Source organism: Monodelphis domestica, chromosome 1 (assembly GCF_027887165.1).
Source record: "Monodelphis domestica isolate mMonDom1 chromosome 1, mMonDom1.pri, whole genome shotgun sequence".
Lineage (NCBI taxonomy): Eukaryota > Metazoa > Chordata > Mammalia > Didelphimorphia > Didelphidae > Monodelphis > Monodelphis domestica.
Window position 1 is genome coordinate 596,223,681 of NC_077227.1, and position 22,111 is coordinate 596,245,791.

The following is a 22,111-nucleotide window of genomic DNA, read 5'->3' on the forward strand; positions in this document are numbered from 1 at the left end:
CATGATGATAGAACACATGGATTTTGTTAACTTTGTATCTCTCCCAATTCCTAGAACTTCAGGTTTAGTCCCAGATCTGCTGTTTACTAGCTTTATGAACCTGAGCAAGAAACTTAATCTGCTCAGTGCCTCAGTTTCTTCATCTGTAAAATGGAAATAATACTATCTATCCCTGCTTTCCTCACAGAGTTTTTGAAAGGTTAAATGAGGTAGCATATATGATAGTATTTTCAATACTGTTAAGCACCATGTAAATCCATGAAATTTTTACTGTGGGCAGAATCAGAAGGGATGATTTGCTCAAAGGTGCTGATTTGGAGAATGAGGGAGTTGAAAATAACAATAACTGATACTTATATATTGCTTTGGGGCATCTAGGTAGCACATGGGACTGGCGGTAGGAAAATCTGAGTTCAAATCTGTCCTCAGACACTTCTTAGCTGTGTGACCCTGGGCAAGTCACTTACCCCTGTTTGCCTCAGTTTCCTCATCCATAAAAGAAATTGAAAAAAGAAATGGAAAACCACTCTAATATCTTTGGCAAGAAAACCTTAAATGGCACCACGAAGAATCAGTCACAACTGTAACAACATAGACTACTCTAAAGTTTTCAAGACACTTTACATTATAAATCATCCCCTTAGAATTTCACAACAATCCTGTGAGGTAGGGGCTATTATTGTTATATCTTACAGATGAGGAACCTGAGGCTTATAGAAGGTGATTTAATTTATAGCAGTCATACAGCTAATAAGTATGAGAAGTGGGATTTGAACCCATATCTTTCTGGTTCTAAACCCGGCACTCTATCTATTATGCCATACTGACACTAAAATGAACAGGGATCTTAAAAAAAAAAAAAGAATCAGAACTCAGGTGTCCCAACTTAATTCACTCTATTAAACCATTTTCTTGGTTATGAAAGGGGTGGGTTTCCCAGGACAGAAATGGAGCAGAGAATGCTATTTTCCAGGCAGCAAAGGTGAGCTCTTGACCATATTTCTTTAGTCTGTGAGAAGCTGTGGTTGGGTTCTCCATTTTGCCCTGTACTAGTCACAAAAGGCACTAGTTTTCTGCTGAATCGTGGGTTCTTCCAGGTCACAGCTCCCCCTCCCCTGCCCCAGGAATCCCCGATGGAGATTGTGACTTGGCCCACCTGTCTCCCAACGCCATATGCAAGCTGCAGCCACATGTGCACAGCCTGCTGGGACAGCTGCTGGTTTGAAGTTGCCGTGGCTCAGGGGAATAAAATTTTGGCATGAATCGAGGTTACGATCTCCCACATTAACTCCCATTGGAGAAAACGTATTCTTCCCTCTAGAAGTTGAGATGGGGCAGTAAAAGATTCCAAAGAAAGGTACTAGTGTCTAGAACACAGAACTAGAAATTGGGGACTATAGAAAAACTCAAACTTTGGTTCTCACCTTGGTCCTGCCATGACATGGGGAATCTGGGATACATCACTTCCCAGGAAAGGAATCTGAATCAGCTAGGTCAAGTTATGTTAAATACAAAGGAATCAACAACTTCAATTTAGTAAAGTTATCCAGCAACCACTGTTTATCCTACCTGGAGGCAGGGAGGTCTAATAATGATTCTTGGATTTGAATCCTTTCTGCAGCTTACTGCCAGTGTGACCTGGGGCAAGGAACTAGCCTCCTTGAGTCTCAGTTTCTCCAGCATAAAATGCTCTGCCTACCTCACTGTTATAATCAAATTTGTTGTTCAGTCATTTCAGTCATGATTGACTCTTCATGACCCCATTTGGGGGTTTCTTGACAAAGATACTGGAGTGGTTTGCCATTTCCTTCTCTAGCTCATTTTGAGAAAATGGAGGCAAACAGGGGTCTAACCTAAGCTTTAAATAATTTCGCATAAGGGTCAAGGATAAGATTGTAAAGAGACAAGGAGTACAAGAAAGAGCCTAGTCTTTCTCTCTAGATACTCAGCTCTCTTAGGTCTGAGCTTGGTGCATCTATATGAGCCTAAAGGTAAGAAGGATCCATTAGTGGAAAGGAAGAAGACAAACACCAAAGAGATCGTTTATTATACTGGGCTTTCCACAGCCCCTCTAACATTGGTTATTCTCATCTTTTGTCATCTTTGCTCATTTGCTGGGTATGAAGTGAAACCTCAGGATGGTTGGCATTTCTCTTATCAGTTGTGATTTGGAATTTTTTTCTTATGATTGTTAACAGTTTGCTTTTCTTCTTTTGAGAACCGTTTGTTCACATACAAATACATTTATTTGATGCCTTAACCATTGCGTAATGGCTCTTGGTTTTCTATTTTTGTGTTGATTCCCCATCTTGTATATCAGATCCTCAGCATGTATATTTATTTCGTCTGAGCCTCACATCGACTCACTGAAGCAGCAATTACCAATATTATCACTATTGTATAGAGGCAGAAACTGAGCAAATGATAAAATAATACTTGTAAAAATATTTTGAAGATTGCAAGATGCCATTCAAGTAGGAATGAATCACAATAGCTCACTTTTTGATGGTTCTTTACAGTTTGGCAAAGTGTTTCATTTTGTAAAAAACCCTTTAATGTGGGGAATATAATTTTTTCTACTCTCATTTCATAGATGAGGAAACTGAGTTTCATAGAAGCGATGTTCTTGTGGTCAGAAAGTAATAGTTCTCATTATTGTGGAAAGGCTGAAGATTGGGTTCTTTGACTGCTTCTCCAGACCTTCCAACTTGACTTCTCTCCTTGCTGCAATCCCATCCCCTCAACACTTGATTCATGGGGGCATAGCCCAACCCCTTTTCTGATATCTGTCCCAATTTATCAGCTACATATCAGTTATCCCATACTGACAAACAGCACTCTCTTAAAAACATCTTCTACTCCCAGGAACACACAACCTGAGACTTGGGGAAGAAGAGTCTAATACTATAAGGAAATAAAGATCCCAATCATGCTATAACAATAGCTTATATTTATGTGAGGGAGCACATCCATTTTTTCATTGATCCTTACAACTCTGTGAGGGGGATTAGGATGGTATTGTTACCTCTATTTTACAGATGTGGAAACTGGTAAGTGATGAAGGCAAGACTTGAAGTTGTCTTTTGCCTCCAAGAACTACAAATCTTCCCCCCCCCCCCAACTATACTATCTCTGGTATGACCACAATACGACCCTCTTTCCCCTTTGCTTTGATGCTATCAGTGAATGATCAGATAAGTGATTGGCCACTTCAGTGGGACCCCAAACACAGGCAGAAAAGGATTCTTGCTAACCCCTGCTTAAGAAGGAGTTTCTCAGTCCACAGAACTGCTGTTGTGACTGAATCAATAGCTGCTCTCAATGTTCTCTAGCAAACACCAATGCCTAGAAAAGCTACAACAAATGAGTTCTAGAAAGCACCTTTGGGAATTGGTAGATAAAAGATAAGCTGATCACTGGCTATGTTCCACAACACTGTATTTCATCACGAAAAGAGAGGACAAAGGGTAGGAGCTAGTGCCTGGAGAGCAGATTATAGGGTCTGGAAAGAGGAGTACAGAGTTTGGTAACCAACTTCCTGGACTGATTTCTTTGGGGCCAGGGCCAGAGACTAATCTGTATGGCTGCAAACCTGATAATGGTAGGAGAAGAGCAACTGGTTGCCTGAGAAACTGTGTGATATAATGGAAAGAGCACTGATCTAAGAGACAGAAGACCTGACACTGACTCTTTATTAGCTGTATAGCCCAGGGCTCCCTAGATAATAACAATGACAACAATAACAACAACAATAATAAACTATGATATATTTCTATGATACACATACATACACACACATATATATACACACACATGCATATATATGGATGTATAGCATGTCTCAAAAGTCAGTATATTTTTAAAATTTATGAATTTTTTCTGAATTATATGTAAAAACATTTTTAAATTCTTAAAAAAAAATTTGAACCACATTCTCTCCTTCCCTGCCTCTCTTTTATCCCCCTCTCTGAGATGGTAAGCAATCTGATATAGATTTTCTATGTGCAATAGTATAAAACATTTTTCCACATTAGTTCTTTTGTGGAAGAGAACTCAAACAAAAAAATTAAAATGAAAGACATTGAAATATGGTATGTTTGTTTCAGTCAGCATTCAGACTCCAACAATTCTTCCTCTGGAGGCAGATGACATTTTTCATGATGACTCCTTGGGACTTATCTTGGATCACTGTATTGCAGAGAATAGCTGTCATTCACAATTGCACATCATAAAATATTGTTGTTACTGAGTACAATGTTCTGCTTTTGCTCACTTAACTTTGCATCAATTCATGTAAGTCTTTCTAGGTTTTCCTAAGGTCATCACACTCATCATTTAACAGCACAATAGTATTCCACTACAATCATGTATCACAACTTGTTTAGCAAAGTCAACAAGTCAAGATAGCAGAGTAGCAGCATGGAAAGCTGGAACCACTCAGAATCCTCTCAAGTCAACCTTAAAAATAATACCTCAAAATGAATACTGGAGTGACAAAAGCAACAAGGGGAGTGAAATAACTCTCCTGCAGAAAACAATGTGAAAGGTAGGCAGAGATGGGTCTATTACAATGGGGTGAGAGGGACGCTAGAAGCAAAGCTCCACACTGAGCAGTACAAGTTGCCCACACACCACCTACTGCCCCAGATTCTGTTCTTGGGCACAAGCCAACTTTAAGACCCCAGACACTAAGTCAACAGAGAGTACTCCATGCTTACCCCTTGAGGTTCTAGGCCCTGGTACAAGCTTTCAGTGAGGCCCCAAGCCTTAGGACAAGGCAGTTTGTGGCACCTGACCGATTCAAGTCAAAGGGGAGGCCCAGAGTCCCTGCATAAGCCTTTGGTGATGCCCCAAGCTTCATCATGGGGCAGTCCACAGTGCCTTATGCAGGTATAGACACAGAGTGAAGCTCTGCAATAAATACTCAAACCCTAGCTCAATCCAGTGCAAGGCAATCCATGCCTGGTGGGTGCAAGCCCAAGGGGATTTCCAGAACCCTGCACAAGCCTGCACCAAGGCCCCAAGCCCTGGAGCAAGGCATTCTTCAGTGTACCTGGCCTGTATGAGCTCAGAGTGAGACTAAAAGCCCCTGCTCAGGCTCGAGATGAGGCTCTGAGCCCCAATTCAAGGTAGGTCACAGTGCTTTGAGCCCCACAAGCCATTAGCAGTCCCTTGATAAGATTGAATCAGCAGTGGGAGTGTAAGAGTTAAAATTTGGGGAAGCTGAGGCAGGTAGAAATTAGTTTCTCTCTAGAAGTATTATATTTTTAGAGGTTTATTTAAGATAAGGAATTTAGGAAAATACAAGTAAGAAAGGCACATGCTAGGTGGGCCGAGAGGCCCATTCAATTTTCACTCACATCATGAGACTCGTCTGCTTGCCAGCAGAAACAAGAAGAGAAGAGAGACCCCACCATAGGCGGAGAACCTTTAAATAATAATTTGCTCTTGGCCCAGGTGAGAATTAAGTGAGATTACAAAGCATTCTGGGGAAGTGGAGCAAGGGCTTCTGGGGACTGGAGTCCTGGATTCAAGTCTCCATTTTTACAGGAGGTGGCTTTCAGAGTTTCTAGCCCATAGACCATACCACCTTGGAAGAACTAAAACTTGGAGAAACCCAGAACTAGACCTAAGGGTAGCAGCAAAGAAAAACTGAAGTTTAAGAGAATACCCCCTCTGCCCTGAGAACAGAGCCCATTTTTAAGTTAAAAGTTTTGTTTTTTTAAAGGCTGAGAAAATGAGCAAGTAGCAAAAAAAAAAAAGCAAAACACATACCATAGAAATTTTTTTATGGAGACAAAGAAGGGCAAGGTACAGATGCAGAAGGGGATAATGAGATCAGAGTAGCCACATATAAAACTTCAAAGAAAAATGGGAATTGGCCTTGGGCTCTGGAACAGCTCAAAATTCAAAATCAAATAAAAGGCAGAAGAAAAGTTGGGAAGAGAAAGGAAAGTAATGCAAAAAGAAAGCAACAGGTTAAAAAGCAGAATTGACCAGATGGAAAAAGACACACAAAAATCTAAAGAAGAAAAGAGTTTTTTTAAAAAGGAACCAAATGGACCAAATGGAAAAGGAGGTTCAAAAGCTCACAGAAGAAAATCATTTCTTACAAATTAGATTTGGGCAACTAGAAGATAATGACTTCATGAGACATCAAGAAACAAACAAAAAAACTCAAAAGAATGGAAATTAGAAGAAAATATGAAATATCTCTTTAAAAAAACAATTGACATGGGAAATCGATCCAGGAGAAACAATTTAAGAATTATTGGACTACCTGAAAGATGTGATTTTAAAAAAGCCTAGACATCATATTACAAAAATGATCAAAGAAAATTTCCCTGATATTCTTGAACAAGAAGGTAAAATAAAAATTAAAAGAATCCACAGATCACCTCCTGAAATAAATCCCCAAATGACAACTCTCAGGAATATTATAGTCAAATTCATGTGCTCCCAGGTCAAAGAGAAAATACTTCAAGCATCCAGAAGGAAACAATTCAAATATCATGGAACCATAGACAGGGTTACACAGGACTTAGCAGTTTCTACACTAAAGGATAGAAAAGTTTGGAATAGGATATTCCAGAAGGCAAAGGAACTAGGTTTACCTAAACAAAAAATTTTATACCAAAATACAAGACTCAAGAGAAGCATAAAAAGGTAAATAGGAAAGAGAAAATTTAAGAAATTCAATAAGATTGAACTGTTTATATTCCTACATGGAAAAGTGATATTTGTATTTCAAAATTTTTATCATCTGAGTTGTTAGGAGTAAGCTGTTTAGGATGACATGATTTGCAAAAACAAAAACAAAACAAAAAACAAGGAGTGAAAAAAAGAGAATTGCACTGAGAGAAAAAGGAAGAGAAGTAAAATGGGGGTAAATTATATCAAAAATTATTACAGTGGAGAGGAGGATGAGGGTGGTGACAGGCAATGCTTAAACCTTACTCTCATCATAATTGTCTAAGAGAGGGAATAACAGCCATGCTTATTGGGGTATAGAATCCTAACTTTCCCTTTAGATAAGTAGAAGGAGGATTAGAAGGGGGGTTGAGGAGGAGTAATATTTTTCTTTTATTCACAAGATATTGTTTTTATTTGTTTGTTTATTTTTATCTTATTTATTTTTGAAAATTTTATTAAATCAGTTGATTTTAGAACACTTTTCCATGGTTACAAGATTCATGTTCTTTCCCTCCCCTCCTCAAGCCCCCTCCCATTGCTGGTGCACAATTCCACTGGGTTTTAGATGTGTCACTGATCAAGACCTATTTCCATATTATTATATTTGCACTAGAATCTATATCCCCAATCATATCCCCATCAACCCATGTTATCAAGCAGTTATTTTTCTTCTGTGTTCCTATTCCCATGGTTCTTCCTCTGAATGTGGATAGTGTTCTTTCTCATAAGTTCCTCTGAATTATTCTGGATCAGTGCATTGCTACTAGTAGAGAAGTCCATTACATTTAATTTTACCACAGTATATGTCTCTGTGTATATTGTTCTTCTGGATCTACTCCTTTCACTCTGCATCAATTTCTGGAAGTCGTTCCAGTTCACATGGAATTTCTACAGTTCATTATTTCTTTGAGTACAATAGTATTCCATCACAAACATATACCACAATTTGTTCAGCCATTCCCCAATTGGAGGGCATCCCTTCATTTTCCAATTTTTTTTGCCACCACAAAGAACGTGTCTATGAATATTTTTGTACACGTCTTTTTCCTTATTATCTCTTTGGGGTACAAACCCAGCAGTAGTATGGCTGGATCAAAGGACAGACAGTCTTTTAGTGCCCTTTGGGCATATTTGAGGAGGAGTAATATAAGGGAGGGGAATGGGGGGTGATTAAAAGCAAAACATTTGTGAGGAGGGATAGAATGAAAGGAGAGAGAAAGAATAGGATCAAAAGGATAAAATACACAGATAATAATCATAACTATAAATGTAAATGGGATGAATTCACCTATAAAATATAAGCAAATAACAGAGTGGATTAAAAAACAGAATCCTAAGATACAAGAAACACATTTAAGGCAAGGAAACACATACAGAGTAAAGGGCAAGGGGATGGAGCAGCATCTATTTTGCTTCAACTAAAGTAAAAAAAGGCAGGACTAGTAATCATGATCTCAGACAAAGCTAAAGTAAAAATATATCTAATTAAAAGAAATAAGGAAGGAAAATATATCTTGATAAAGTCAACCATAGACAATAAAGTAATATCAGTAATTAATCTTTATGCACCAAATGGTATAGCCTCCAGATTTTTTTTTTTTTGCTATTCACAGCTTTATTTTATTTAATTTACCATTACTGTGTTTTTTTTTTTTTCACTTTAAACATTATTTTATTTGGTCATTTCCAAACATTATTCATTGGAAACAAAGATCATTTTCTTTTCCTCCCCCCCCCCCCCACTTCCCACCACCTCTCCCATAGCCGACGCACGATTCCACTGGGTATCACATGTGTTCTTGGTTGGAACCCATTTCCATGTTGTTGGTATTTGCATTAGAGTGTTAATTTAGAGTCTCTCCTCAGTCGTATCCCCTTCCCCCCTGTAGTCAAGCAGTTGCTTTTCCTTGGTGTTTTTACTCCCATAGTTTATCCTCTGCTTGTGGATAGTGTTTTTTAGATCCCTGCAGATTGTTCAGGGACATTGCATTGACACTAGTGGAGAAGTCCATTACCTTCGATTGTACCACAGTTTATCAGTCTCTGTGTATAATGTTTTCCTGGTTCTACTCCTTTCACTCTGCATCACTTCTTGGAGGTCGTTCCAGTCTCCATGGAATTCCTCTACTTTATTATTCCTTTGAGCACAATAGTATTCCATCACCAACATATACCACAATTTGTTCAGCCATTCCCCAATTGATGGGCATCCCCTCATTTTCCAATTTTTGGCCACCACAAAGAGCGCAGCTATGAATATTCTTGAACAAGTCTTTTTATTTATTGTCTCTTTGGGGTACAAACCCAGCAGTGCTATGGTTGGATCAAAGGGCAGACAGTCTTTTATCACCCTTTGGGCATAGTTCCAAATTGCTCTCCAGAATGGTTGGATCAGTTCACAACTCCACCAACAATGAATTAATGTCCCTACTTTGCCACATCCCCTCCAACATTCATTACTTTCCTTTGCTGTCATGTTAGCCAATCTTCTAGGTGTGAGGTGATACCTCAGAGTTGCTTTGATTTGCATCTCTCTGATTATAAGAGATTTAGAACACTTTTTCATGTGCTTATTAATAGTTTTGATTTCTTTATCTGAGAACTGCCTGTTCATGTCCCTTGCCCATTTATCAATTGGAGAATGGCTTGATTTTTTGTACAATTGATGTAGCTCTTTGTAAATTTGAGTAATTAAACCTTTGTCAGAGGTTTTTATGAAGATTGTTTCCCAGTTTGTTGCTTCCCTTTTGATTTTAGTTACATTGGTTTTGTTTGTACAAAACCTTTTTAATTTGATGTATTCCAGATTATTTATTTTGCATTTTGTGACTCTTTCTAAGTCTTGCTTGGTTTTAAAGCCTCTCCCTTCCCAAAGGTCTGACATGTATACTATTCTGTGTTCACCTGATTTTCTTATAGTTTCCTTCTTTATGTTCAAGTCATTCACCCATTTTGAATTTATCTTGGTGTAGGGTGTGAGATGTTGATCTAAACCTAATCTTTCCCACACTGTCCTCTAATTTTCCCAGCAGTTTTTATGAAATAGTGGATTTTTGTCCCAAAAGCTGGGATCGCCTCCAGATTTTTTAAAAGGAGAAATTAAAATGAACTTAAGGAGGAAATGGACAGTAAAACTGTACTAATGGGGTATCTCAACCTTCCTTTCTCAGAATTAGATGAATCTAATAACAAGAAATAAAGGAAGTGAATGAAATTTTAGAAAAGTTACATTTAATAGATCTCCGAGGAAAATTGAATGGGGATAAAAAGAGATATATTTTCCTTTTAACAGCACATGGTATTTACACAAAAATTGGTCATATACTAAGGCATAAAAACTTCAAAACTCAAAACAGAAGAGCATAAATAATAAATACCTCCTTTTCAGATTATAATGCAATAAAATTATAATTAGGGTTCATGGAAAGACAAATAAAAATTAATTTGGAGCTAAGCAATCTAATTCTAAAAAGGAGGAAGGTCAAATAACAAGTTATATAAACAATCAATAATTTCATTAAAGAAAATGGCAATGAGGAGACATCAAATCAAATTTTATGAGATTATAGCCAAAGCAGGACTTAGGGAAATTTTTATCTCTGACTATTTATATCAGTAAAATAGAGAAAAAGCTGATCAATGAATTGGGCATGCAACTAAAAAAAAACCTAGAAAAAGACCAAATGAAAAATTCCTAATTAAAGACTAAATTAAAAATCCTAAAAATCAAAGGAGAAATTAATAAACTTGAAGGTAAAAGAACTATTGAATTAATAAATAAGATTAGGAGATATTATAAAAGAAAAATAAATTAGGTAAAGCATTGGTTAATGTGATTTTAAAAAGGAAAGAAGAAAATCAAATTACAAATATCAAAAATGAAAAGAATGAATTGACCACCAAATGACAAGGAAATTAAGATCAGCTCACAACTCTACCAACAATGCATTAGTGTCCTAATTTTGCCACACCCCCTCCAACATTTATCATTTTCCCTTTACTATCACATTGGCCAATCTGACATGTCTGAGTACTTCAGAGTTGTATTAATTTGAATTTCTCTAATCAAGGTGATTTAACAAGTTAAAAATCCCCAATTAGAGACTAAATTGGAAATCCTAATAACCAAAGGAGAAATTAATACAATTGAAAGTAAAGAAACAATTGAACTAGGAGCTGTTTTTATGAAAATATAGCAACAAATAAAATAGATAGAGCATTGGTTAGTCTGATTAAAAAAAGAAAAGAAGAGACTCAAATTACCAATATCAAAAATGAAAAAGGGATATTTCACCTCCAACAAAGAGAAAGCAATTATTAGGAACTATTTGCCCACTTATATGACAATAAATATGATAATCTGGGATAGATGGATGAATATTTACAAAAATATAAATTGTCTAGATTAACAAAAGAGGAAATAGAATACTTATATAATTCCATCTATGAACTCCCTGAGAAAAAATGCCTAGGACCAGATGGATTCCCAAGTGAATTCTATCAAACATTTAAAGAACAATTAATCCCAATAGTATATAGTTTTAAAATACTCATCTTCCTCAATTCAAATCTGATCTCAAACATTTACTAGCTGTGTGGCACTGAGTAAGCCGTTTAATCCTGTTTGCCTCAGTTTCATCATCTGGAAAATGAGCTGGAGAAGGAAATGGTAAACTATTCCAGTATTTTTGCCAAGTCAGATATGACTGAAAAGACTGAACAAGAACTCAGTATGTAATCACAGTGTATGTAATCTTCAGTCCTTTTCATTTGTATGAATAGTTTGCTCACTTTCTTGATTAGCACCATTTACATCAAAGCATTCCCAAAAGGTCAAGCATTTATTTTTCTCATTTTTTTCTGAATTGTCTTACCTTCTTGGGGTTTTCAGAACACTAAAGGGAACCACTTGTTCAGGTGACCTCTTGTCAAGGTGATATTCAATGACAGTTATGAGTAGGGCCAGTCCTATAACCCTTTGTTTCCTTATGTGTTTCTAAGATTCATCCCAATATAGGTATCCCTTCCACATTGCAACTTTCCCCATTGTGGTTTCAATATATCACTGGTTTCATAAAAAATTAAATGGAAATTTTGGGGGGAGTTTTGTAGAATCCATAGATGACATATGAAGGCTAGCAGATGACAAAAGTTTAGAAACTCAGAAATGCATAAAATACCTTATAACCAAATACTTAACCAAAATTTTATAAAAATATACTGTAAACACCCCACAAAATAAAAAGAAAACATTCACACTTCTTTGGTATGAAGGGAGGACCAAAACTGTTTATCAAGTAATTGTGTTGGTGTTGTGCCCCTATCCCCCACATTATGGAAGGGATACTTATAGTTTCATCACACTGATTAGGGTGCTATGAATCGATGATATTGCCAGATGGTATTGCCATTGTTTCAGAATGCCCACTAGACTTCACAGTTATCTTAGGGAAGACAGTCATTGCTATATATCATTCTAGTTAGCATTGTCTTACTGTGATATTGCTCTAACACGGGCATGGATGATGAACCAGATGGGCTTTAATGGAGCTATCATTACCAACGTCATTATCATTATCATTATCATCATCATCAAAACTTTGATATAGTGAAAAATTCACAGATTTGGAGTCTAACAACTTGGCTTCTCTGCTTACTACCTGCATGTCCCTAGAAAAAGTAACTTTAGCCTTTCTTGGTCTCCATTTTGTTCATCCATGAGATGAGAGAATTGAGGGTGACCTCTTAGGTCTCCTCCAGCTCTAAACCTATGGTCCTATTACATAATAATTATAACAACTACTAATATTTAGATAGTCTTTTAAGGTTTGAATATACATATATATTTTGGTCATTTTGGACATAAGCTAAAGAAGTAGAATAAGCCCTTCTTCCTCCCCACAGTAGACAATGTGGGAATTCTTGTCATGGGTACTCATTGTCTGACCAATAAGTCATTGTATTTCTGGTTCAAGAACTCAAATCCATATCTTCTTGTTTGCATCTGAGAAGACCATTGAAGACCATCTTAGAAATAATAAGAGTTCACACATCTGAGCTGGCCCCTGAACTTAATCTTTAAAAGGGGACCCTAGAAAACATATATACACACAGCCACAAATACAGAAGGAGAGATCAGACTGGGTGGACCTAGAACAATGTGTGTGGAGGGGCCAGTCTCAGTTTGAGAGGATGGAAAGATAGAAAGCCCCAATGAGAGTTAGAATGAGGAGAAGGGCTGGGGAAGGTACTATTGCAAAAACCTTACAATTGGCCAAACTGGCCTTCCTGTACACCATATTGTGTATTCTGTTTGTTAAGGCTGTGCCTAGATGTACTCCCTCCTACCTCTCTGCCCCTCAGAATCTCAAGATTCCTTCAAGGTTCAGCTCCAATGCCATTTACTGTGGAAAACTCTTTCCCTCTTCAAACACAGGTTTGTACTTCTCTGCTTGTACTTATGACTCTCCCCTAGTAGAATGGAAGCTTCTTGAGGGTAGCGACTACATTTAACTTTATATCTCTAGTGCCTAGCATAGTGCTGTGCCAAAGATGGGGGGGAGAAGGAGAGAGAGAGAGAGAGAGAGAGAGAGAGAGAGAGAGAGAGAGAGAGAGAGAGAGAGTTTTGACAAGAGAAGGCAAGATGCCCACACTTATTTGGACCTAAGGAGTAGCTCACAGATTGCACCATCTCTATGATTCCAAACAGAAATCATAGAAATCACAGGAAGAAGAATTTCATACCAGTGGGGAATTATGTTCATGAAGGAGCAACATGTATTTATTCATTCATTGGTCTAGAAGTCCTAAGGGAAGGTAGGATACATGGTAAGCAAGGATTTTTTTTTTTTACACTATTTACATAGGGGAAGAGAAGTTGTTGAGGAAGGGTTAGGCTATAAGCCTACACTGTGATTTTTGCTGGAATAAATAAAATCTGTTCTGCATAGTTTCCCAAAAGATTTTTGGGACACCCTGTATATAACCAAATCTCACTTATTGTGAATAATGGATTCTGTGAAGTGGATATTATTTGAATTTGAACTATTTGCAGTTAAAATTAAATTAAAACTAACAAAATCATATTAAAACCGATAAACCAATTGAACCACTGAAGCTCAGTAGAAATATATAGTTCAAATTTTTCTGCATGTTTTCATAGGAAATAAAGGCCTTTTTAAAGATCCCAAAACAAGTCAATTTTTTTTTTTTTGCATTCTTAGGGAAAACTCTGCTTAAGAACTCATATCAGTGAGATTTTGTGAGGACTACACCAATGAATATATATATATATGTATGTATATATATATATATCTTATTTTTCTACCACTTAGAAATAAGTTGTTTTGATTTTCAAGGACACTTCTATTACAACCACCTCTAACACACAGACACGGCTATAAGGTGTTGCTTTAAAAAAACAAACAAAAACCAAAAACCTTTTTAATTTCCAAGAAGTGTCTGAGTCACAATACTTGAAAACACGGTGCATGTTACTCTCTATTGGCGACTGACTGGTCTATTCTCAATTTGCATTTTTTCAAACTGAGTGCCAATCTCCTATTTCTTCTTCTTATCTTTGGCTTTCTTTTTTTCCTTTTTAGCTTCTGTTTGGCTTGCCTGGCCTGGTTCTGGAGGGTAGGGAGGTGGGACTTTCAAAATCTTCTTTTGCAGTTTTAGGTCTAAGATTGCATAAGTAGTCTTTATCTCATTCTCCAAGAGCTCCTTCAGGGAGTCAATCTGCGTACGCACAGCTTTGCGGATAATAGTTTCCAATGCCTGGAGAGAAACAGGACACAGGAGAACTCAATAGGGAGCCCTCAGAGCAGTATGGTTGGGCTAAGAGCAATGAACTCAGTCTCATCTTTGTCCTTTCCTTCCTCTGTGTCTTTGGGTGTATTTTTTTCTAGTAGGGTAATGTACTGGTCATTGGACAAAGGTCATTATGATTGGACCAGGATTCAATGAACTAGAGTTCTAGTCCTGGCTTTGTCCTTTCCTTCCCTTGAGACTTTATAGGTGGTTTCTCTAGTAGTGGACCAGTGGACAAAACTTTTCCTTTGAATAGGGTTTTGTCTTTACTCTTGTGGTAGAATCATATAATTCAAAGACTAGGAGGAGTTATTTTTAGTCCCACACTTGCCAAACTTTCTAATTTTATATCAGAGTTATAAAGTTTCTTCAAAGTCAACAAATGAAGGGTTGAGAGAACCTCTGATCTCCTTTCTAACTTTATCTGTGATACTCTGATCCTATAATCCACAGGTACCTTCACATAAGAATAATTGCAAGAATAAAAACAAAACAACTAGACGGCAAAGGAGACCCATTTTTTTTTTTAAATGGGCTATGAGGAAGAGGACAAGAAGAGCCAAAAGATTCACTAATGGGGGAGAGAGGAGATGAGAAAGGAAGGAGAAATAAAGGGAGAGAAAAGAAAAATTAGGAGAAAGAGAAAGAAATGAAGTATATATCTGGGATAGGATCTGAACACATCTTCCTAACTCCAAGACCAGATCCCTAGCTACCTCTCAAACATATCACACAGAAAGATTGTGTCCTACCTCTCGGTCTAGGACCCCTATTTCTTTCGTAACCAGTCCCTCAAAGATCTTCTTCATTGTGTGCTCTCTCTCCAGGTGGAGGGTCTCCCTCAGAAGCAACATGTTGGTCCGTTTCTGCACCTCGGCTGCCGTGAGCTCAGCCACTTGCTGTTGGTACTTCCAGACATTTTTGTCAACACCCTCTGACAATGGAAGGGGTAGTGGTGGAGGGCAGAGATCTAAGGATTCAGTGGCCTGGTACATATCCTGATCTTTACAGAGGACATACTGGTAGAGTTTTAAATGCCGGATGAAGGTGTTGTGAAAATAATCACAGACAGCCATTAGATTGACAGGATTAAACTTGGTTTCATATTCTCTGAGCTTGTTCCCAAGTATCTGTAAGGCCTGAGTAATGGAGCAATCTGAGGACACAGATAAACAAAGCAGAAAAAAAGAGTTATCTGAAGGGAAGTCCAAAGAGACACCAAACCAACCATCCATCTCCCTCAAGGCCAGAGAAGGTATTTTGTGTTGAAGATCCCAAGTGATGTATAGTAGTGAGAGGATGTGGCCATTAGAGAGAAACCTTTGAGGTTAGGCATTGGATCATTATGAACAAGTTTGCTCTCTTTTTTATATTTTCTCTTTCTTTGTGTGAGCTTCCAAGCTGGACATTTAATGTGTGTGTGTGTGTGTGTGTGTGTGTGTGTGTGTGTGTGTGTTTGTGTGTGTATAAAATGTTTCTTCTTCTGTGCCTGACACATATCTGCACACAATTGGCTCCTCACATAGATTACTGGAGTAAATTATCTATCTTGGTCATCTACCATTTGTATCAGAGAAACAGACTAAAGTTGGAAAATGGCATAAAGCACTTACTTCTGCCTTTATATATGAAAAATATTCATGTCTGTTAATGACTGTGAAGTTCATAATAAAATGTTTAAAGAAAACATAAGAAGAGAGGACTAGAAGTTGGGAAATCTGAGTTCTGGAAGCAACTTTGCCATAACCTGTATTATGTAACTTTGGGCAAGTTATATAAACTCTCTGGGTCTCAGTTTCCACACTTGTAAAATGAGAAGGGTGAACTAGAAAAGAGTCTGCGAACTCTTGCCCAAGGATCAAATCTGACCTGCCTTGGGCCATATAATGGACTAAATTTGTACTGTGTCCCACAGGTTTTTTTTTTTTCAATTTTTATTTTTTCTAGGTTATAGATGTATTATCACACAAAAATATTTCCATATTATTCATTTTTGTAAGTGAATAATCTTATAAAAACCAAAACCCCAAATCACATACTCGAATAAACAAGTGATAAATCATATGCTTTCATCTGCATTCCTACTCCAACAGTTCTTTCTCTGGAGGCGGATAGCATTCTTTTTCATAAGTCCCTCATTGTCCTCAATCATTTTCTGCTGTTAGTAGCAAAATCTGTTATTACATTCGATTCCCACAATATTTCAGTTACTGTGTATAATGTTCTCCTGGTTCTGCTTATTTCACTCTGTATCAGTTCACACGAACTTCAGTCCTTTCTGAAATCATCCTGTTCACCATTCCTTATATGTGCTACTGTTTTCTAACCTCTGTACTACATTCATTCATTCATTCATTTAAAATTTATGAAGCACCTAATATGTGCCAAGCACTGTGCTAATTACTAGAGATATAAAAATAGGCAAAAGAGAGTCTCCACCCTCAAGGAGCTTACAGTATTATGGAAGATGATAATTGGGAAGGTCTCTTCCTGCTCTAGTATCACATATACTAATCCTATTCCATGATTAATTACATTGCCTTGATGTTATGGATTACCATTCTTCTCAGGAACTCAAAGAATTTGACAAAATATACCTCTAACCCTTCTCCTTGTAGGGAGAAGCTCTGGTTGGGTTTTTTCCTTCCAAGAATTTTTTCCAAGTTCTTCCAACTTTGCCTGTCCCCGGACTCTACAGTTGAGTCACTCTTTTTGAACCCCAGCAGCAGCATATGGGGTAATATAGACATTATCTGTCAAGTTCCACAGGCTCCTGTAGGAAAGGGCTGCTGCATCCATTGGCTGTTGTTTTTGCCTATGGGGTACCCTTTCCAGTTGTCTTGGTTCTATGAGGAAATATTTACCTTTAATCTTCTCTCAGAGTTAAAAGAGGGTGGGGAAGTCACTGTCTTATAAAGATATTCTTCCAAGGGGGCGAAACATTGAAAATACTTCTGTCACTGGGATTTGGCAGAAAGAGATCCTCACTCTGCCAATAGTTTAAGCTATGGTTTGGACAAAGTTTGGCCTCCTGGAAGATCCAACTCCTTTCCTTCCTGGCCCAGGGAGGTGACTCCCAAGTTGTTCATTTTAAGGATTGTTTTTCCCCTCTTTCCTCTACTAAAAGGTATTAGATATTAGGCACATCTATCAACGTTTATTGGGTAGTATGATAAAGTGGAAAGAGTCTTGATCTTAGAGTTAGATGACTAGGGCTTAAAGGAAGACACTCCATAAAGTGTGTGACCTAATCCTCAGTTTCCTTATCTATAAAATAGGTATAATGATACATATTTTACCTGTCTGAGTGTAACTGAAATCAAATGAGAAAATAAATATTAAAAAGAAAACCATTATCAGTGCACATACCATATTCACCAGGATATTCAACACATTAAGTAAAAAACACAACCCCCCCCAAATCCCCAAACAAAAAGGGGGCAGCTAAGTGGCTCAGTGGATTAAGAGCCAGTCCTAGAGATGGGAGGTCTGGGTTCAAATCTAGTCTCAGATACTTCCTAGCTATGTGATCCTGGGTAAGTCACTTAACTCCCATTGCCTACCCTTACTGCTCTTTTACAGTAAGATGGAAGGAGAGAGTTTTTTAAAAACTAAAGAAAAAAAAACCTCAAGAGATTTCTAATGACTAGATAAACAATTCGGTGATTACTATATCAGTGAAGGAGATGGACTTAATAGGAGTGAATGATCTGTTGGAGAAACCAAGAGAGTATAGGATAAAGGGTACATATATTGGAGTTGGTGAGAAAGGCCATCTCTTCTTCAGAGACAGTAAGAAAAAAGAGAAACTGAGGGGAAATGTCAAAAGATTTTTAGAGGTAGAGAATATGAAAGGGAAAAAAGTCTGCAGTGAATAGTCTCTATTTTCTCAGTAATGTAGATGTTATCCTCAGCTATGAGGGGTGACAGAGGGGGTGATGTGGATGGACAATCTGGGCTGAGAAGGTTTGAAATAGATGCTGTGAGGAGCATGATAGAGAATCAATGACAGAGGAGTAAAGAGATGTACATGTATCACTTTGCTGCAGTGACAACCTGGTTAAGTTTAGATAACATAAATTTGTAATGGATCCAGTAAACATTATTGTATTCTTAATCAAATTCTATTCAGTAAGTAGCCCAAGAGAAATAGCAGCAGAGGAAAGGAATTGTTTTTTGTTGTTCAGTTGCCTCAGATTCTCATGGCCCCCTTTGGGGATTTCTTGACAAAGATACTGGAGTGGTTTGCCATTTCCTGCTTCAGTTCATTTAAAAGTGAGGAAATGGAGGCAAAAAGAGTTAAGTGACTTACTCGGGCTCATACAACCAATATATAAGAGGGGGTGTTTAAGCCAGCTCTTCTTGTCCCCAAAGCCAGCAATACACTGTGCTAGGAGGAAAAACAAAGGAATAATTCATGTGAAATTCTTGTAGGAGCTAGGTTTTGAACCAGGTTTTAGAGAAGAATCATAGAATTGTAGGTTCAGAGCTAGAGGGAACCATACGTGACCAAGAACCTCCTTTTTAATACTCCTAAGAATTGGATCCTCAGCTTCTTTATGGATAAAGAAACTGAAGATCAATTAGGAATTTGCCCAAGGCCACTTAGATTTGAATCTTGATCCACTGCCTCCAAATCTAGTACTCTTCCTATTGTAGTGGTAGCTAGATGGTGCAGTAGATAGATTGCTAGTCCTAGAACAGTGATGGCAAACATTTTAGAAACCATGCCCTGCACTCCCCTATCTACCACCCCCTTTACCCCAGATAGGGGAGGAAACATTTCCATTGGACTGCTGGGCAGAGAGGCTGATGAAGTGAAAAAATGTCCTCAGCATGGTGGGAGATGGGGAAGAGAGCAACTCCCCTGAGTCCCTCTGGCAGGCAATGACTCACATGCCCACAGAAAGGGCTTTGCATGCCCTTTTTGGCACATGTGCCATAGGTTTACCACCAGAGTCCTAGAATCAGGAAGACTAGATTTCAATCTAATCTCATACTCTTACTAGTTGTATAATATTGGGCAAGTCATCTTAACCTCTGCCTCCTTCAGTTCCCTCAACTGTAAAATGGGGCCAATAGTAGTACTTACCCTCCAGGGTTGTTGCAAGGATCAAATGAGATCTAATATTTGTAAAGAACTTCCACAGTGCCTGACAAATAGTAGATGCTTAATAAATGCTCATTTCCTTCCTCTTTTCTTTCCTGTATCAACCTGAAAACATGGATTAGCAGAGAAGAGAGGGGAAGATGTTCAGTCTGATATTGAAAACTGGGTTCTACACCAATGTAGAACAACGCTCTGTAGCTTGTCTGGTCAGGGATTGTTCCTTCCCCCTTCCCTGGGGCTCCATATTCAGAAATATGCTTGCTGGAGGACCTGGCAAAGTTGTGTAGGATAAGTATCTGCTTCCAGTCCACTAAAATTCTGAATTTCACTGACCTCCATGGCTTCCTTTAAGCCTCAGTTAAAATAACATCTTCTACAGGAAGCTTTCCCTAACCCCTCTTAATTCTAGTGCTTTTTCTCTTTTAATTATTTCCTATTCATCTTGTATATAGTTTGATGTATGTAAATATATATGGATAAATAAAGATCCATCCATCTCTCTCTCCCTCTATCCCTCTATCTATCCACTTATCTAACTATATATCTGTCTGTCTATCTATCTATCTATCTATCTATCTATCTATCTATCTATCTATCTATCTAATGTAATCTATCCTTTTTCCTTCTGCCTGATCATCAATGTCCCATTCCTTATGTATAGGTATTTCCCAAGGATTTGTCCTAGGTCCTCCTCCTCTCCTCATTCTCTGTCTGTCTGTCTGTCTGTCTGTTTGTCTGTCTGTCTGTCTCTGTCTCTGTCTCTCTCTGTCTGTATGCATCTGTTTGCATGTTGTCTCTCCCATGAGATTGTAAACTCCTTGAGGACAGGGACTGCATTTTGCCTCTTTTTGTCCTCAGGGCTTGGAACATAGTATGTGCTTAAGAAATGTTTCTTGATTGATTAATAGGTTGAAGGTTTGGGCAACCATCATGGAAGTGTATTCTTGATCACACTCATTCTACCTGCTGAATGTTTTGAGTCCTTTTATTATTCCTAATACTCCTTCAGTTTTCCTTTCCTCTTGACAGGAGATGAAGCTCTAGTCTGGCTGACCGAGGTCACACATTGAGTCATAGCTAGAATTGGAGTCTCATTCATGATTTTACCGAGTCTTCACTTTTCCCTTACTGGACTCAGCTTCTTTTTTTTTAAATGGATTTGTGGATTTCAATGTACAGAAAGGGACAATCCAAGGTTTAATAAGAACAGTTTCTTGGCCCCTGGAGAGCACTTCATAAACCCCAGCATTGAGAAGTCTGGGGCAGGTGACTCAGAACTGAGTGGATTAAATCTCAGGGAGAAGCCTGGGCTGCTTTTCTCAGACAGATCTGTGCCTGCAGGTTCAACTTCAATATCAGGGAGTTGCCTTGATTTGCATTGGCTGCTGGGAACTTCCTGAAGACACCCCCTCCCCCAAGAACTCCCTGAAGGCCAGCACCTGCACAGATCACTGGAGGCATGGGGAATGGGTGGGGTGGGAGAAGAGGAGGAGGAGGAGGAAGAAGAAGAAGAGAAGACTGGAAAGACAGCATTATAGAACTTCAAAATTCAGGGTGAAGAGACATCTGATATTAAGAATCACTAAATTTACTTCCTCCTGTCAACCCTCTATCTCTCCCCAAATGCGAAATATTCTCCCCAAATATGAAAAGGGTTTAGGGTTTTGTAAGACTGATCACACCTCACATAAATTTTGGAGGGTCTGCTTGGAAAACCATTGGAAAGAGGCCACCCCCTCTCCCCAGGGATCCCATGTTCCTCTAATGCCCCCTGAAAAACCAGTTTGACTGCAGTCACCTCACTCTAAGCAGAAAGGAGTCAAACCACAGTTTGGAGTTGCATAATTTTCAGACTTTATCAGGACCTATTTTATAGTTTTAAAAAATTAGAGTAGATAAAGTGTCAATGTCTCATAATCTACCTTTTGGGATCTTTTTTTAGGGGTCTCCTCTCTTTTCTCCCATACCTAGTGTCTTGATGGTCTTTGCCTTGCATCAAAACTTAATCTTGGGAAAAACTCTTAAGAAATTCATTCATAATGAAATATAAAATATAGCTAAATCTTAAAGGTGTTTAAGAGAAGGAGAAGGGAAAGCATTTAACTGGGGGGCAGAGACCCAGTTATAGACCCTGGCTTTTCTTTAGGAGTTGTTCTCCAGGCACTCTAAGCATCTCTTTGGCCCCAGACTCTGCTCTATCTCCTAACTTTTAGGATAATGAACTTAAAGCTAGAAGGGATCTTGGAGGTCTTCTCGCCCAATCCCATTTTACAGATAAGAATACTGAGGCCCATAAAGCCCAAGAGTGCGCCAAATGAAGGAAGTAAGTGGCAGAGTTGGGATTTGGATCCAGATCCTCTGACCTCAAATTCAGCAATCATTATATCATGTGGTTCTCCTTGTCTTTCCTGAAATCAATACTCCGCAGTCCTATTTCAGCATTGGGATATGGTGGAAAAGACTCTGAATTTGGAGTCAGAGGGTCAGGGGTTTAAA

The 22,111-nt window shown here is 38.2% G+C and overlaps 1 protein-coding gene across 2 annotated transcripts in view; it reads right to left on the bottom strand.

Moving 5' to 3' along the window:
* Positions 1-14,122: 14,122 nt before the first annotated feature.
* Positions 14,123-22,111, bottom strand: part of C1H8orf74 (chromosome 1 C8orf74 homolog) — a 50,341-nt gene continuing 42,352 nt past the window's right edge. For both annotated transcript variants that reach the window (XM_056813710.1, XM_056813711.1), the window contains 2 exons: positions 15,258-15,661; positions 14,123-14,472 (listed from right to left, as the gene is read on the bottom strand). In XM_056813710.1, coding sequence (XP_056669688.1) covers positions 14,254-14,472; positions 15,258-15,661 — 623 coding nt within the window. In that variant the 3' untranslated portion in view covers positions 14,123-14,253. The remainder of the gene's footprint in view (positions 14,473-15,257; positions 15,662-22,111) is intronic.